The sequence below is a fragment of the Brassica napus genome, chromosome A4 (assembly GCF_020379485.1).
Source record: "Brassica napus cultivar Da-Ae chromosome A4, Da-Ae, whole genome shotgun sequence".
In the NCBI taxonomy this organism is placed as follows: domain Eukaryota; kingdom Viridiplantae; phylum Streptophyta; class Magnoliopsida; order Brassicales; family Brassicaceae; genus Brassica; species Brassica napus.
In genome coordinates, this window is record NC_063437.1 from 1,657,097 (window position 1) to 1,674,973 (window position 17,877).

At 35.5% G+C, this 17,877-nt stretch overlaps 3 protein-coding genes across 5 annotated transcripts; 2 read left to right on the forward strand and 1 right to left on the reverse strand.

Annotated features, from left to right (window-relative positions):
* Nucleotides 1-237: 237 nt before the first annotated feature.
* On the reverse strand, nucleotides 238-4,078 carry LOC106382817 (TBCC domain-containing protein 1). The gene is made up of 9 exons (XM_013822894.3): nucleotides 3,506-4,078; nucleotides 2,618-2,758; nucleotides 2,054-2,434; nucleotides 1,829-1,933; nucleotides 1,586-1,726; nucleotides 1,094-1,297; nucleotides 908-1,000; nucleotides 707-818; nucleotides 238-611 (listed from the first exon to the last, which is right to left on the reverse strand). The coding sequence occupies exons 1-9, from the start codon at nucleotides 3,992-3,994 to the stop codon at nucleotides 568-570; spliced, it is 1,710 nt and encodes a 569-aa protein (XP_013678348.1). The 5' UTR covers nucleotides 3,995-4,078; the 3' UTR covers nucleotides 238-567.
* Nucleotides 4,079-7,834: 3,756 nt separating this feature from the next.
* LOC106382815 (FT-interacting protein 3) lies at nucleotides 7,835-11,125 on the forward strand. 2 transcript variants are annotated; one of them, XM_013822888.3, is made up of 3 exons: nucleotides 7,835-8,138; nucleotides 8,499-8,530; nucleotides 8,599-11,125. In XM_013822888.3, exon 3 carries the CDS (start codon nucleotides 8,618-8,620, stop codon nucleotides 10,955-10,957), a length of 2,340 nt encoding a protein of 779 aa, XP_013678342.2. In that variant the 5' UTR covers nucleotides 7,835-8,138; nucleotides 8,499-8,530; nucleotides 8,599-8,617; the 3' UTR covers nucleotides 10,958-11,125. The 2 variants fall into 2 exon arrangements, with proteins under 2 accessions (XP_013678342.2, XP_022573616.2); XM_022717895.2 differs by lacking the exon at nucleotides 8,499-8,530 and having other exon boundaries at nucleotides 7,842-8,138.
* Nucleotides 11,126-14,044: 2,919 nt separating this feature from the next.
* On the forward strand, nucleotides 14,045-16,348 carry LOC106382821 (SUMO-conjugating enzyme SCE1). Of its 2 annotated transcripts, XM_048777911.1 has the most exons (6): nucleotides 14,045-14,299; nucleotides 14,399-14,482; nucleotides 15,318-15,470; nucleotides 15,559-15,672; nucleotides 15,766-15,845; nucleotides 16,186-16,348. In XM_048777911.1, exons 1-5 carry the CDS (start codon nucleotides 14,231-14,233, stop codon nucleotides 15,826-15,828), a joined length of 483 nt encoding a protein of 160 aa, XP_048633868.1. In that variant the 5' UTR covers nucleotides 14,045-14,230; the 3' UTR covers nucleotides 15,829-15,845; nucleotides 16,186-16,348. The 2 variants fall into 2 exon arrangements, with proteins under 2 accessions (XP_048633868.1, XP_013678352.1); XM_013822898.3 differs by lacking the exon at nucleotides 16,186-16,348 and having other exon boundaries at nucleotides 15,766-15,981.
* Nucleotides 16,349-17,877: the final 1,529 nt, after the last annotated feature.

A 17,877-nucleotide genomic window follows, 5' to 3' on the forward strand; every position in this document is an offset into this window, starting at 1 on the left:
AGAGCCACTTTACATTGACAAATCGAAATAAAAAGAAGCCAACTTACTCAGAATTTTCATTCTAGTGGTCAGTTTATCATCCTTAATTGATCTTATATCGCTTTGATTTCTCTTAATAAACTCACAATCGATCATTCTGTGTTTACTTAAACTTTGAGAGATTGTGCTTGGCCTGGAGATTGCTTTTACTGAGTAAGAGAATTTAAAAACTATTGCATCCGAGTTAATGCCAAGACATGAATATCAACAAAAAGTTTTGCTTTATATGTTATTACAATTCAAGGAAAGCCATCATGCTCTGTCTCAAAGATGAGATTTTGAGAAAGAGAGGACAAAAACGAGGGATTGGAATGTCAAAAAGGAACAAAGATTAAACATGACCAAAGCAGAAAGAGAAAATAAAATAATAATCTAAATGAGTGTTCTGTGCAGATAACTACAAATCAGACTGGTTTCTCTTCTTTCTTCTTTCTTTCTGGTGGTTTCTTCACTAGCAATTTCCCAAAATGATTGATAGAGCTCTACAGGAACGAGACATCTTCTTCCACTTGGTTTTATTGTCCATTGTTAGTCACCTTGTAGGCAGTAGAGTTGTCTAATATTTCCACTTGCTGTCATTTCACACAAGCAACATAGAGACAGTCAAAACCTTGTAATACATGATGCACATGAACTTTGAGTGGGGATTGATTTTGAAAGTTCCTACCATAGAGCCAGTCTTTGAAATACACATGGAGTGCGCTTGATAGCTCTTTTTTTCGGTTTTCTTCCAGAGGCGTTTCTCTTAGCGATCGTCTTGTTTCATCCAAGTTCTTAAGCTGGTGAAATAAAAAAAAAACAGAGGAGTTAAGGAGATGCAAACAAGTGCTTCTTTTCTTACTAAGGGAAAAAAGAAAAAAAAGCATACGTTTCTCTGCTGAGCTGCCATATAAGGATCTGGCAATGGAAATGGATTGTCTTTGGTCAAACCAGTGTCCTCGCCGCTAAACCAGTTTGGGATCTTCACCATAAACATTGATACCACGTAAAGATGTGAGTCAAAAGCATTCACCAATTATCAGAGTCAAATAAGACTAACAAAAAGAGAGTGTACCAAAAAGTTAACAAACTGGTCAGGGTCTACACAGGCAGCTGATTCGGCCTGTGCATCAGCAACACCGGCAGGATGCGACAACGAGTCATGTGGATCGACTGCTCCCAGTGCCAATGGTTTGTCCCATTTGTTGATAGTTGACTCAAGCCCTACCTCACTCATATGCTCTCCCAAATGAGAGTAATATGTATTATATGGAGCGACCTGGAAAAAGAAAGCAAACAGAGTTTTTAGAATCCTCTAATTACTATAACCACTAGATAGATATCAGACAGTGTATGTGTTATCAGTACTAAAAGGAAGTCCTCACAAGTAAACATTATAGACTAAAAAGGTACTTGTTAACCAAGATAATCATCACCACTGTAAATTAGTGCGATGAAAACCACCTCGACGATGTTTCCATTAAACTCGGTTCACATGTCCAGAAGAGCATATTAACCAAACTAAGCTACTAAGAAGTAGAATACACGTTAGAGAGAGAGGCTTCACCTGCAGTTTGTGGTTATCACCAACAATTAGTGGTCGCTGATTGACTCCTAAGAAGAATACACATTCACGGCAATTGGCGATGCACACTCGTTTAGAAGCTGCAATCACATGAACTCTCTCACAGTGCTCAACTCTCAATGCCTGCAAAGGCAAATCAGAAAATGACTTCTACATCTTTTAGTAAAACTCGCCATTATATTATAACCTGTTACATGTTGCCTTGGATATCTATTGTGTCCGTACCTTGCCAACAGCTCCAAGGATTATAGTGGTATCAGAACATCCATGCACAGTTGCATATCTCAATGGCGCTAAAAGATAAATAACAGAATCATGGCAGTTGACAACCTGCAGGATACACAGAACATATAGTTGACATGAGTGCACACAGAGACTAATGACGCAAGTCCTTTGGGGCAGGGAATAATCCAGCTACATTAAAACCCAAGTCATTTGTTCGTAGCGAACCTTAACAGATCTACCCCTAAGATCGGAGGCCTGCTTAACAAGTGAGGTCTTGGAGACTCCTTCGATTAAACACGGGCCTCTACCACTAGGTGCAACCTTGTTCGGAGCAGTACAAGCATCTGACATCGCATCATCTTGGTCAGAGGTATTAGACGGCCCGTTCTCTTTTCCAGAAATTCCCTCAGTGATGCTTTCTAAAGCGGAAGCTATGTTTTGCAGAAGCCAGTCAAGCGCTTGGGAAGCAGGGACTGGAACAGCGGGCATATCTGGATCAGAATTTGCAAAAAACGGAGTAGCTTGGCTCAGTGGAGATACATCAGATCCCTTATCACCAAACTGAACAAGAAAACCCAGGTGCTCAAAAGCCTCCATAGAGATAACCTGAAGGATGTTTAAACAAGCAAGAAAATTAATATTTTGAACAATCATGAAATTAACAACTAGCTTGAGACTTGTGTTCTCTCTCATTCCTTCAAATATTCTTATCCCAACGTAAATTTAAATGTCATGCTCTGTAGAAACAGTGACTCTTCTTGACAAAAATAAAGAAAGACTAGCACATACCAAAGATTCTTCTCCTTCTCCTTCCACAGGCTCTCCAAGAAGAGAAATGATGTTTGCTAAATGTTTTTGCAGATATGACAACTGATGAGCTTCATCATCAGCCTGTGATGGCATAAACCGACGGCTGTTGCTGCGTACAAGCTGCAAAATGATCAAAAGGAAAAATATAACTAACACTTCAGACCATGTGTGGGAAAAATAGCATATCGAAGTACAATGATTGTTGAAGCACTAACGAGACTAAGACTAAGATGAATGTATTCTATAAGACGCTATTGACCAGCCCTACCACAAACAGGAGTTACAACGTCACATCACAGGACTGGAGACTGAACGTCATAATACAAAAAATCAATAACACATTTCGAATTTTCACCAAATAAACCACGTGGAAGGACCAACCAAATTAGTGTACAATTAGAAAGAAACAGAACTGAAACCACATAACACAGCAAGCTTACATACAACTTAAAGCATGTCTTTCAAAACGACAAGCAAATGATAATCTTATACTGCAGCAACATTATCATTGGCATTCTTAGTTAATCCAACTTAAAGTGCATTGGTTTTACAGCAATTCCTCCACCACAAGATGACTAACAGTTTCACCCTACTCGAAATGCATTAAGAATACGAGCACCTTCTAATTGTGGATTACTGCGAACACTACATACACCATCAATTCAAACAACAGCCCAAGCTTCCAAATTTACTTTAAGTCTCAGGTACATCAAAAGCCACAAACTTTAACTTCCATTTCAAAACTATAGTTGCATTAAATGCAAAATGGAAAGAAAATGATCATCTAATCCACATTATATTTCAATATTCCATCTCCATACCAAATAGATCACTGAATCGATGCACATAAAAAGAAAGAAACTTTGCCTGAATTGGCGACAACGCAGACAAGTAGCCATCGAAAGCAGACGTCGACGGCCACACATCAGCCACCGCCGCAGAGTCCTTATGCGTCCTCGGCATCAGCTTCTTATACGACTGCACATACAGAAACAAAACCAGATCCCTCAAATCAGCTCCCACGGAATCAACCTCCTCCGCTTTAGCCCTAACCAGAGGATCCCCCTCGGAGTGAAGCACCGAGCCGAGAGTCTCGAGGACGAGACGCGCGTGGTCGCCGGAGATCTGGAGAGCCTCCGCGATCGCATCCGATCCGACGCGGTTGTTCGAGGCGGCGTCGGCTAGCTTCTGCTTGATTGGAGCTAGGGTTTGGATCGGGTCGGTGAATGCGAGTTTCTGGATCGGGAGGAGCCCGTGCTCGAAGGACACGCGTCTCGGGTGGATTAGTGGGTTTGGATTCGGGTCGGGTGCTGAAGGCGGTGGTGATTGGTCGACGAGGACTTGTTCGTCGGTCATGATTCGTCGTGGAGTTGCAGATCTTTCTTTGGTGTGATGAATGATGATGATGATGATGATGGCATTGAATGGGGAAGAAGAGGGAGAATGTTATGGTGTGAGCACGTGTATGGTATTAATCTACGTCTTGTTTTTCCTGGTCGTTGGATTTACGAGTAGATTAGCGCTTGATCTCCGAGCTATGACACGTCAGACGATGTTAACTAACAAGTATAAAGAGGTGATTACATTTCGCATTTAATTTTTAGTTTATTTGTTAGGCCATTCGTTAATGCAATAAGATGAGCTAGGTGATTAAAGTTGTCAAAAAGTAAAGGTGATAATCATTATTCATAAACGTATAGGTTACTAGATTTATGTTGATAACCGGTTATATTGTACTCCATTTCTGAAAATAAATTTTTCTAAAATTTATTCTTTTTTTTTGAAAATTTTCTAAAATTTATTCTGATTCCACAAAAAATAAATTTTTTATATTTTAAAGTATTTTTGTATACTTTTAAGAAACATTAATTATGAATATTTGAATTGAAAAACGTAAAAATTCTATAAAATTTTATTTTCAGAAACGGAGAAAATATTTTCTAATTGTTAAAATTAAAAACCACCGGATGTCTATGGTAAATAAGATAAAAAAGCAGAGGTTTCTACAGACCGATTACAAAAGAAACATAACTGCCATTGTTGTAATCTACGATTTTTTTTCTTCTTGTTTAGTTAAGAAAAATGTTTTGAAGACATTTTGGGAAAGTGAACACAATCAACTTGGGAGTATTGAGTTGTTACCATATTTAACAGTTGGACTGAGTTATCATGGAGTACTCGAGATCGTTAACTGTTACGTAAATATAAAGTTATAGTCGTCCAGTCCACGAACGATAGCCATCTCAATTACAGTTAGCGTTTGACATGGACCATGGTTGAGCTGCCGTTTTTTAGTACGTGCAAGTGGAATGATCGAATAGGATCCAAAATTTTAGAAGGTTCATAACTTTTTTATTTTAGCAATAATTATAAATTTAAAATCATATATTTATTAAAAATCAGATAACTATATTCAATTTAATTTTTTCGTATTTATTAACCAATAAATATAAATTACAAATTTGATTTTATTTAACCAACAAAAATACAATAAGTCAGGAAAAAATTAACATTTATATCAATTATATATTTTGGAAAGTAAAAATATCTGTTGGTGTTTGATTTAATATTCAATGTAAATTTAGAAAGTTAATATTCTAATTTGATTATATTTATGAAACTATTATTAATTAGTGGTTATAAATAAAGAGAGAAATATATAATTTTCAACAATTTTTACAAAAAAAATAGAAAACACAAAGAAGAAACACTAGTCTAAACTTTTACCGAGAAGAAAAATAAGAAGTCTCCAACTTCTTGTTTAATCAAATCAAAAGTCCACGGTTTTTTTGTCTATATCCATGTTCTATTTTTCTATTAATTTTTTTATAGATTATAACTAATGATTATGAATATAAAAAAATCAAAAGAAAAAAGAAACTGAAAACTTATAGTCTCGAAAATATATTTTTTATAAGTTTTTAATTAGAAAGTCAAAAAATGTTTCTTCCGCTCAAATTAGATTGGTGTATTAATTATATATTATAATAATGTTTTGTGAGAAAAACATAAATTATTTCCGGTTATTATAAAATAACTTGTTTTTTTTAAATAGGGTTTCTGTCGAATTCGAGACGGCCTGATTGCACAGTCCAAATGTGATGGTCATGACTCGTGACGATAGCGCAATGTTTTTGACAATTGATTACAAAGTCGTAACACACTGATGTTATTACCTACTAATATTTTATCAAAATCTTAAATTCGTCTTCCTGTTACGAATCAAACTATAACTAGTGTTGATTGTGATCGTAGTCGGTGGCAAACGCTAAATCTCCTAGTCGACGAAGCTCAACAAATCCGAGGGTGGCATGTTCGACACGTGGTGTCTGCATGCATCAAATACAATGTTCTTTCTTTTTGACCTTTAAATAGTATTTTATCCCGTATCAAAATTATTTTGGTTAAATTATATGTCCGAAAACTTGGAGAAGAAGCATTCACTTATCGGTCGCACACTTCGTAAAGATAGAGGACAAGTCGCAACGGAAAAAACGAAAAAGTAAAAAGACGGCCTCTTCGCAAATAAAGGCACCACGTATTAGGCACTCAAGAAACGTATACGTTAAGATGAATGACATAGCAAATAAAGACAGTCCAGTAACAGACCGAATATTAAGAACGGGACAATAGTTACAAAAACAAACTATGTAAATTATAACAACTAGCTACTATCTATGCACAACCCTTGTTTCATAAGGTAATAACATAGAGCGGACAAATGGGAACAGACATGATATAGAGATGTATTATTGTCCATATACCAATTTTGGATTCATATGTACAGTAGCTTGGTTTTGTAAACTACTTAGAAAAAGAGAGTCGTATATTTATAACAACAACAACTCCGAAAGTGTTTGATGAATTTCCATTTTCCAGCTATACCCAATCACGTAAAATACCTAACTAGAAGGATTCGCTTACGTGTTTAGAACCTATAGTCCCATCTTTAGGTTTGGTGTCAATTGACTAGAGAGACATATCATTTACACCATTTATTATTTATCACCAACAACTGATCAAGATCCATAACTATCATAATGGAGTACTAGAAATTAGTCCGAATGTTTTTATAGTTTAGACTAAACTAATGCAACTTGAATTACACCGGTTTTTTCTTCTTTTTCGTGTTTTCACCTAAAGGCATGATGATAACTAATGCCGACCATAAAGAATAATCATTTATAAAAATCAAGCACATGTAACGCATATATGTGGAAATTATGATTTCAGACATTTAAGGTAAAATTCGAGGAAAAACATTTGATTGCGACTGTTTTTCTTTACGACTGTAATGTTGTAACCTTTTTTGTTGTTTGGTGAAGAAGTAACGATGCAACTTATAATACATTATCCCCTTTCCAAGCATAATATAAATCTATATATACTTTCTAAAGGCTTACTCTGTAGCCAGAATACGTTTTCAGCAAAACAGAATTACTTTTTGATAATTAAGAAGAGTTCAAACCGGGCTTTAAGCATTTCTTTAGATCTAAGACTAGCCGTTGCTAGCATCTCGTGACATTGGCATAAAACATTCTAATCTTTTCATCGAAATCAAACTAAACGCACAACAGAGCTAACTTCTATTGCTGTTGGTAAAACATAAACTTTTACTGAATGAATATGGAGATGAATGTATGATTAAACGCCATAGGAACCGTAAATGGAACTTTTATCTAGCAAACGACAAAAGTAAGAGTCAGGGCCAGCCAAAGCAAAAGTACGAATTTGTATTGCTTATTGTATAGAATGCAGAAACATGGAGGAATCCAATGACTTGTGCTTCATCTTCTACTATTTTTTTTTGTAAATTTTCTCAGTCTTTTTTTTTATCACAATTTAATCAAAATAAATTTGCATCATACAACCAATTACACACTCAAAATGTACACACTAAAAACAATAGTATTTCCGTTAAGAAAAACAATTCAACGAGGATTATTTAAGTTTAAGTTTTTCCAATAAAGTATTTTATTACGGAGAACCGTTGTCTTCACACGTGTGGGATTCAAAACGAAGAGGGTATGTCTTGCGTGATTTTCCATGGACCCCACCCGTATATTTTTGTAGCACAACAGTGCCATGTGTGCGTCTCTCTACTGTTTTTTTTTCTTTCTTTTTTGTATAGTCATCAGATCATAACCGAGTATAAAAAAGGTAGAAACTGTAGAAAAAGCAAAGGAAAGAAGAAGACAACAGAATACAACAAGAAGAGACCAATACAATAAAAATATCTCTCTCTCTCGGACTCTCCTTCCTCTTCAATGTTATTTCTTTCTCTCTCTAGAAATTTCCCTTTCCCAGTAGTGCATACCCTCTCTGCTTTTACTAGTCTTATCTTCGTTTGTCCCTTTTATTTATTAGACTTTGATTAAAACGAGGACGAACCAACAAGAGAGAAGACATAACTCTCCTTACTCATCAAGGACGGAGATTTTCTCGCTCTTCTTCTCATCCATGAACTGCTTCTGAGTGTTGCTTTTTTTGAAGATCTAAGGTGTTTATTCTCAGATCTAAACTTTTATTACTATTATCTTCCCATAACTGCTTTTACTGATCTTTTTCTATGGATTTTGAGCATTTTTTATTTGTCGTTTTCTGTTTTTGGTAAATAAAAATTTTGAAGAAAAAAAGTTTAAACTCTCAATGAAGTGAACTGGAAGATGTTTTTTTTAAAATAAATGTTGGGTTGATTCATGATTTTGTGCCGTTAGATTCTGCTTCGGAGATGCTAACGAGGTTGTGTTATGATCTAGAAAATGCGAGATGCTATATTCGAGTATCTTTTTGTAATATTCATTTATTTATCATTTTCTTACTTTTTTAATTCTCTTACAATGGTGGTTTTGTGTTTCAGATCTAGTGTTTTGAAGTGGAGCAATAGTCTCTGTAAGTATCAATCTTTATTGCTAATCTTTAGCTAATGAATCTTACTAATTTTCGAAACTTTTGTTCAGTGTCTTTCTCGAAGCAAACATGATGCAGAGACCACCTCCCGAAGACTTCTCCTTGAAGGAGACAAGACCCCACCTCGGCGGCGGCAAACTCACCGGCGACAAACTCACCAGCACCTACGACCTCGTCGAGCAAATGCAGTACCTCTACGTCCGCGTCGTCAAGGCCAAGGAGCTCCCCGGGAAAGACCTTACCGGAAGCTGCGACCCTTACGTCGAAGTCAAGCTCGGTAACTACAAAGGCACCACGCGTCACTTCGAGAAGAAGTCAAACCCGGAGTGGAACCAAGTCTTCGCCTTCTCCAAAGACAGGATCCAAGCCTCGTTCCTCGAAGCCACGGTTAAAGACAAGGACGTTGTGAAAGACGATTTGATCGGTCGCGTTGTCTTTGATTTGAACGAGGTGCCTAAGAGAGTCCCTCCCGACAGCCCCTTGGCTCCTCAGTGGTATAGACTCGAAGGCACTAAAGGTGAGAAAGTGAGAGGAGAGCTTATGCTTGCTGTTTGGTTCGGTACTCAAGCTGATGAAGCTTTTCCCGAGGCTTGGCACTCGGATGCAGCCACAGTGAGCGGAACAGACGCTCTCGCTAACATACGCTCAAAAGTCTATCTCTCCCCCAAGCTATGGTACTTGAGAGTTAACGTCATCGAGGCTCAAGATCTGATACCTAGCGATAAAGGGAGGTACCCTGAGGTCTACGTGAAGGCTATAGTGGGAAACCAAGCGTTACGGACTAGAGTCTCTCAAAGCAGGACTATTAACCCCATGTGGAACGAGGATCTGATGTTTGTAGCAGCTGAGCCTTTCGAGGAGCCGTTGATTTTAAGCGTTGAAGACAGAGTTGCTCCTAACAAGGACGAAGTCTTAGGGAGATGCGCGATCCCGTTGCAGCATTTGGACAGGAGGTTTGACCACAGGCCGGTTAACAGCAGGTGGTTTAACTTGGAGAAGCATATCATGGTGGACGGTGAGAAGAAGGAGATCAAGTTCGCGAGCAGGATACACATGAGGATATGTTTGGAAGGAGGGTACCATGTTCTTGATGAGTCTACGCATTACAGTAGCGACCTTAGACCGACGGCTAAGCAGCTCTGGAAGCCGAGCATCGGCGTGTTGGAGGTCGGGATACTTAATGCCACCGGCTTGATGCCTATGAAGAATAAAGATGGACGAGGGACGACGGATGCGTACTGTGTGGCGAAGTATGGTCAGAAGTGGATTCGAACGAGGACTATTATAGACAGCTTTACTCCGAGGTGGAACGAGCAGTACACGTGGGAGGTTTTTGATCCGTGTACTGTCGTCACCGTTGGGGTTTTTGATAACTGTCATCTCCATGGAGGTGGTGAGAAGAACGGTGGAGGAGGAGGAGGAGGGAAAGATTCAAGAATCGGGAAGGTGAGGATCAGGCTCTCTACTTTAGAGACGGATCGTGTCTACACGCACTCGTATCCTCTTCTTGTGCTGCATCCCAACGGAGTCAAGAAGATGGGAGAGATTCATTTAGCTGTGAGGTTCACTTGCTCCTCGTTACTCAACATGATGTATATGTACTCGGTGCCTCTCTTGCCTAAGATGCATTACATTCATCCTCTGACGGTTAGCCAGCTTGATAACCTGAGGCACCAAGCGACTCAGATTGTGTCGATGAGGCTGACAAGAGCGGAGCCGCCGCTGAGGAAGGAAGTGGTTGAGTACATGCTTGATGTTGGCTCCCACATGTGGAGTATGAGGAGAAGCAAAGCGAATTTTTTCAGGATCATGGGTGTTTTGAGCGGGTTGATAGCTGTTGGGAAGTGGTTTGAGCAGATATGTAACTGGAAGAATCCGATCACAACGGTGTTGATCCATCTCTTGTTCATCATCCTTGTTGTCTACCCTGAGCTGATCTTGCCGACTATCTTTCTTTACCTTTTTCTTATCGGTGTATGGTACTACCGTTGGAGACCGAGGCATCCTCCGCACATGGACACGCGTCTCTCACACGCTGACTCAGCTCACCCGGACGAGCTTGACGAGGAGTTTGATACTTTCCCTACTTCACGACCCTCTGATATTGTCAGGATGAGGTATGATAGGTTGAGGAGTATCGCTGGGAGGATTCAGACGGTGGTTGGTGATCTTGCGACGCAAGGAGAGAGGCTTCAGTCTCTGCTGAGCTGGCGTGATCCTCGTGCGACGGCGCTGTTTGTCTTGTTCTGTTTGATTGCTGCGGTTGTTCTCTATGTGACGCCGTTTCAGGTTGTGGCGCTTCTGGTTGGAATCTATGTTCTGAGACATCCGAGGTTTAGGTACAGGCTGCCGTCGGTTCCTCTCAATTTCTTCAGGAGGCTTCCTGCAAGAACTGATTGCATGCTCTGAGCTCAAAGAAACAGTTGCACTCTCTTTAGTTCGGATTGTCCCTTTCGGACTTGTTAGTTTGTTTTAAAAAGTCATGGTGACTCCTTTGCTTGTTGATGATGATTATGATGTTTGTTTTGACATTATCAAGACTTTTGTTTGAAATTAGTAAATTAGTATTTGTGTGGATTTGATGTTCTCTGCTCTTGTTAGTTTTAGTCCTCTTATGTTATTTCTTTGTTCACATTTGTTAGTCACAAGTTTGGTTGCAGACAAAGTATTTAACAAGTTTCTACACATATGGTCTTAAGCAGAATAAGAAGAAGAACACGCACCAGATATGTTAACATAATGTTAGCTATGTATACAAACTACTAGGATAAGATCCGCGTCTTGCGCGGAATTAAGTTATTATTTTTATTATATTTTGGAGAATGAAACAATAGTTTGGCTTCATTTGGATTACGGGTGTTCAATCCGAATATCGGGTTGGTTTCGGTTCGGTTCGGTTTTTTCGGTATTTGGTTAGTAAAATATAACTACTATTCTAAATCCATATTTACTTTGACTTTTTGACTTTAGTCTTTCACATACTTTTGAAAGATTTCAACTGTACGACTAAATTGATCAGCCAATCTTGTTGCTTTAAATCATTAGTGTTTTATATATATATACATATATATATATATTATTTAGTTTGAATATTTATTAAATAAAAATTCATATGCGTTATATTTTATGATCATTTGTAACTTATTATAACAAAAAAATAATCTATTGATCACAAAATTTTTAGAGTGAGAATATTCAAATTTCTAATAATATATAGACGTTTTGAAAAATTCAAATATAACATATAAGAAAAAATATAAATGTTTTTATTATAGATTTAATGTGATTTTTTAATATCTTTCAATAGTATAAAATTAAAAAAAAAGGTACTAAGATACCAAAATTGTTATCAAATATTTATTATTCATAATAATTAATTTTCATATATACGTTAATCATATTAGGTAATTTTGTAGCTTCTAATTAAGGAAAGTGCAAAAAAAATTTTGGTAGATTATTTATCAATTCGATAGTTAGTTTAATAAAAAATATAATGTAAGTCAAGATGGACCAGCCTATTTTTCTAAGAATAATATATTTTATATAGTCATTTATTAAATGAGAATTTATAATCATACAGTTCTATGATCATTCATATCATTTTATAACTGAATATTTAAATCATCGATAACAAAATTTTCAATGTGAAATCTTTAATAAGTTTATAATTTATAAATGTTTTTGAAAATTCATTGAAAGTTTTAATATTAAAATATTTATGTAATCTTATGGTATATAGTATAATCTATATATATATATATATGTTTTATTATTAAATGATATTTTTTACTCATATGGTTTTAAAATAATGTGTATCTTCTTATAATATTAAATAAAAGTTCATATTAATACAATTTTATGATCATTTGTAACTTATTATGAAAAAAAAAAATAATCTATTGATCACAAAATTTTCAGAGTGGGGATCTTCAAATTTCTAATAATTTATAGACGTTTTGAAAAATTCAAAATATAACATATAAGAAAAATTATAAATGTTTTTATTATATATTTAATGTGATTTTTAAATATATTTTAATAATATAAAATTAAAAAAAGAACTAAGATATAAAAATTGTTATCAAATATTTATTATTCATTATAATTAATTTTCACATATACGTTAATCATATTAGGTAACTTTGTAGCTTTTATTTAAGGAAAGTGCAAAACATTTTTTGGTACGTTATTTATCAATTCGATAGTTAGTTTAATAAAAAGTGTAATATAAGTTAAGATGGACCAACCTATTTTTCTAGGAATAGTTTATTTTTTATAGTTATTTATTAAATAAGAATTTATAATCATACGGTTCTATGATCGTTCATATCGTTTTATAACAAAATATTTAAATCATCGATAACAAAATTTTCAATCTGAAATCTTTAATAAGTTTATAATTTATAAATGTTCTTGAAAATTCATTGAAAGTTTTAATATTAAAATATTTATGTAATCTTATGGTATATAGTGTTTAATATATATATATATATATATATATATATATATATATTTTATTATTAAATGATATTTTTTACTCATATGGTTTTAAAATCATGTGTATCTTCTTATAATAAAAATGTTAAACCATTGATCATTAATTTTTAACATAATAAGTTTAATAGTTTTATTCATTTATTGTCGTTTTTAAAAATTCAAAATATAACATATACGAAAAAATCTAAATTTTATTTTTATAGCTAATTTGATTGTTTAATTTATTTTAATAATATAAAATTAAACAAAAAATGATGGAGGAGATATACATTGTTATCAAATCTTTATTATTAAAATCATTAATTGTCATATATATATTAGTCATTTATGGTAATTCCGTTGGTTTTATTTAAGGAAAGAAAATATCATATCATATCATTATATCATATAGTTTGACCAACTTATGTATCTAACAACATATAAAAATCAAATGTGGACCTACTTATTTTTCAATTGAATGTAATTGACTACCTAATTGAGTGCCACCTATGCATTGGGGCCTCTTTTAATTAATACAAAATTGAGGTTACATCTTTTCAAATGTTCCTCAATTAATATATAAGGGATGAGATATCAAAATACTATATGCAACTTGTATATAATCACTTATTTTCACAAATCATTTGATGGTTAAGAAAATTAGATTAAATTGTTTGTTCTATCTATCAATTCATTTGATAAAATCACTTTTGCTCATATACCATTCCTTGGTTTCTAGTTTTTACCAACCAAATTGTCTTGAGATGATGCTTTATTCTGCACCCACACCACCAGTGATGGGAGAGAAAATAATTGAATGGAGCTTAATGGGCCCATAGTTGTTTTATGGGTCACGTGATAAATAGGAAGAGAGAGAGAATCTTTTGGTAGCTTTATTGGGTTTCCATATACTCGCGTAGGTTTCACGCTATCCATTGACTTTTTCTTTACGCCTTTTCTTCTTTTTATTATTATTTTTAAAATAATTATCGACGGTCAATTCACTAAAAGGACGAGAAGGACATTCATTCGCCGCGAAATCTGGACCGTACGATGCTCCGATTACGCTTTAACAAAGGGGGCAAATCCGTAACTTCACTTCTTCATCTTCCCCCAATCCCTCTCGTCTTCTTCGAGCTATATAGAGCGATAGAGAGAGAGAGAAGAGAAGCGTTAGATTTGAGAGTTACAGAGAGTGAGTAAGAGATGGCTAGTGGAATCGCTCGAGGTCGTTTGGCGGAGGAGAGGAAATCGTGGAGGAAGAATCATCCTCATGTATGTGTTTTTCTTCTATACGCTTTCTCCAATTTCAAAATTTGATGCTTGGGCAAGTGTTAATTGGTCTCCGATTGCGTTTATCGATGGTGGAATTAGGGTTTTGTGGCGAAGCCGGAGACTGGGCCTGATGGGTCTGTGAATCTAATGGTGTGGCATTGCACTATTCCTGGTAAAGCCGGTGTAAGTATACACAATCGTTTTATCAATTTTATCTTATGTGCGTCAGTTAATTGTGAAATTAGGGTTCTTATGTCTTCAAAGTTCGAACCTTTCACCAGATAGTGTGATTCATGTTTGAAGTTTTTTTATATGCAATTTTGCTTATTTGATTACGTATATAACTGTGGAAGAGTTTATTCTGTGAATGCTTAGTGGGAAAGAGTAGCTGTGATGTTATGAATTGGTGCATAAAATAAAAATGTGTTCTTGGAGATGTTTTTGAATTTGAACTCTGATGTGTACCTTGTTTAGCTTTTCTTCCTGGTTCATTGCTAATAAGAGTTTCTTATACATGATAATTGCTAAGTGGTTACTGATTGCAAAGTTGGATTCTTCCCATTATTCTTTGTGATTGCTAGTTGAAAAAGTAGCTGTCATCTCACTGTTTATCTTCACATGTGGTGTTCCGAATTGTTGCTTTAAAAATCTTGGTCTACAAAATGATATTGAATCTGAACTCAGTTGTCTATATTACATTCGTAATTTATGGCTTTTTTGATATTTTGAACATGGTTTGTTAATAAGAGTAGTTGCTGTTAAGATTCTGGAACCATTATTCATGAGGCCATTTACTTCACTCTACAGATTCTTCCCATTATTCTTTGTGATTGCTTGTAGAATTCGTGCTTTATCAATCTTAGTTTATAAAATGTCTTTGATTATGAACTCTGCATTCTAATGTTACATTTATAATCTGTGGATTTTTGATATCTGGAACATGGCTTGTTAATAAGAGTAGTTGCTGTTATGATTCTTGAAACCTTTTATTCATAATGAATTTACTTTGAAACTACAGACTGATTGGGAAGGTGGATTCTTTCCATTAACGATGCACTTTAGCGAGGACTATCCGAGCAAGCCTCCCAAATGCAAATTCCCACAAGGCTTTTTCCACCCTAATGTCTATCCATCAGGGACAGTCTGTCTCTCAATCCTCAACGAGGATTCCGTAAGTCTTTTTCTTCTGCTTCTTTCTGTGCATTTCTCATCGATCTTCACCTGCCTCAAGCCCTCTGTTGGTATTGTTATGTTGATAGGGATGGAGACCAGCCATCACAGTGAAGCAGATTCTTGTGGGTATACAGGATTTACTTGACACCCCTAATCCTGCTGACCCTGCACAGACTGATGGTTATCATCTCTTCATCCAGGTACAGTCTCAGCAAACAACGCTCATGATGGCATAGTTTCTGGATCACAGGAATTTGATTTTGATGTGTTTGAATTTGATGAAAAATATGCAGGATGCAGTTGAGTACAAGAAAAGGGTTAAGCTTCAGTCTAAGCAGTATCCTCCCATTGTCTAAAAACGTCAGAAGTGAACGTATGAATCTTTTGTGTTTTTTGTGATTGTGTTTAAATGTAATCGGGTGATTAAAAAAAACTCCTCATTTTGGCACCTTTGAGACACTACTAGAATCTCTTTTATTTCCGGAAAACAAAAGTTATCTTTTTCTCTATGTTAACTGTTAATATTCTTGGTACTACTGATTCAGTTGGGGTCTGCTTGTGTTTATACACATTACCTATGTTCTCTGGTTCAGTTTGTGTTATTTTCCATGTTCTAACGAAGTCGAATGTGATTGGTCTTTATTCTCAAGATCTTTTTAGTTTGAAATGTAGAATATATCTCTGATAATTTGTTACATATTTCTCCATTGCAGGTCGGATCTCTTGTGTTTGGCCATCAAAAGTTCATTTCCACTCTGTACAATTGCTTATATGTGTTCTTAAGTGTTATACCAGGGATAAATGCCTAAAAGTGACGACTCCTAACATAATGTGTGAACTAGGGTTAGAGATTTTTAACATAACCGAACTTCCAAACCCCACTCTTAACATAATGTGCGAACTATGGCTGGAATTTTTAACCGAACCGAATTTGCCCAACAAAACCAAACCAAACTGAAAATTTTGGTTTTCGGTTAGTTTGGTGGGAAGTTCGGTAACATAAAAAAAGTCGATTTTTGGTTCCGTAATCGGTTAGTTCAATTTAAAAAAATAATTCAAATAGTACTAATCTTAACCGCAATTCCGAACAGAACTAACTGAAATCCGTAATGAAATAACTGAACTAAAATTAACCAATTTTTTCGAATTTTATTCAATATAAACCGAAAATTTAACCGAATTGACCGTATAAGCCGAGAAGGGAATTTTTACGGTTTAATTTGGCGAAATTTTAGTTAAACCGAACTACCCGAACCCACGTGCCCTAATGTGAACTATCAGAAGTTCAGAACTATATGATTACTCAATCTCATCACCAACCACTGACGTTACTAGCGCCTCTTAAATTAGCTTATTTGGGCCGAATTATGGTCCCTTGTATTGCGCTGGAGTCTTGTTTAAAATACCAAACCCGTTCTATACAGTCATGAGTTACGTTGTTGTATTTCTCAAGAAGTTCATTTTTTAGCATTTTCGCTGATGTAAAATCAGAAAGTCCATTGTATCCAGCGTGAAGTTAGAGTTTTTAAATTTTTATTGTAGAATAGTACAAACACATTGTTACTTTTAAATATAGCAGTATTACGACTGTATTTATGACCCAACAAAAAATGTGTCGTGTTACTTTTTTCTAAAACTGTCAAAGCACTGCAGTCAGTGTACCGTTTGTGGTACAAACACAAAGGACTCTGGCAAGCAATGAAAAAGCTGGGCCCATCAAGATGTCTTGTTTGCACGGCCCATTTATATACAATACATCATTTGCCGTGCAGTGAGACCCACACCATTCGGGAAAGGGGGATTATCCCGAACCTCATGTGGGCCCAAACTCTATCACAAGTCGATTTTGAGTCCTTATCTTATGGGGCTACATTGTTTGGTCCCTGTCGATATCAGCGTACGTCAATATCTAAAATTTTCTTCTAGTTATCAGTTTAAAAACTTGCTCTTGCATTATACGTTCCAATTTTCTAATCGGCTACTGCGCATTTTATCATCAATTTGTTTTAGTTAACTTTTTTTTAGCTGAAAGGAGTTTAGGCTCGGGTTGAAAAAGAATATAAGGATCTGACTCGGATTCTAGTCTCTTTTGTGGTCCAAAACCATCATCTAGAAATACTTGAAAGTTGAAACATAGCTTTCTACTGAATGCATCAAAACCAACTCATGCGCTTAACTATTAGTCTATATCAACAAATTATTATAACAAATGATGCTAACTTTTATACAGTTATAATTTTCTAATTGACTAGGTGAAAATATGTTTTACGTCCGCTGTCCGCAGTAAACTCACATATATAAATGTTTACATTGGAAAAAACTCTAATACAAACACTAAACTACTAAGAATAAAGAAAACCAGCATTAATGTCACTAGTTGTTACACCTACATGATAATTATAATT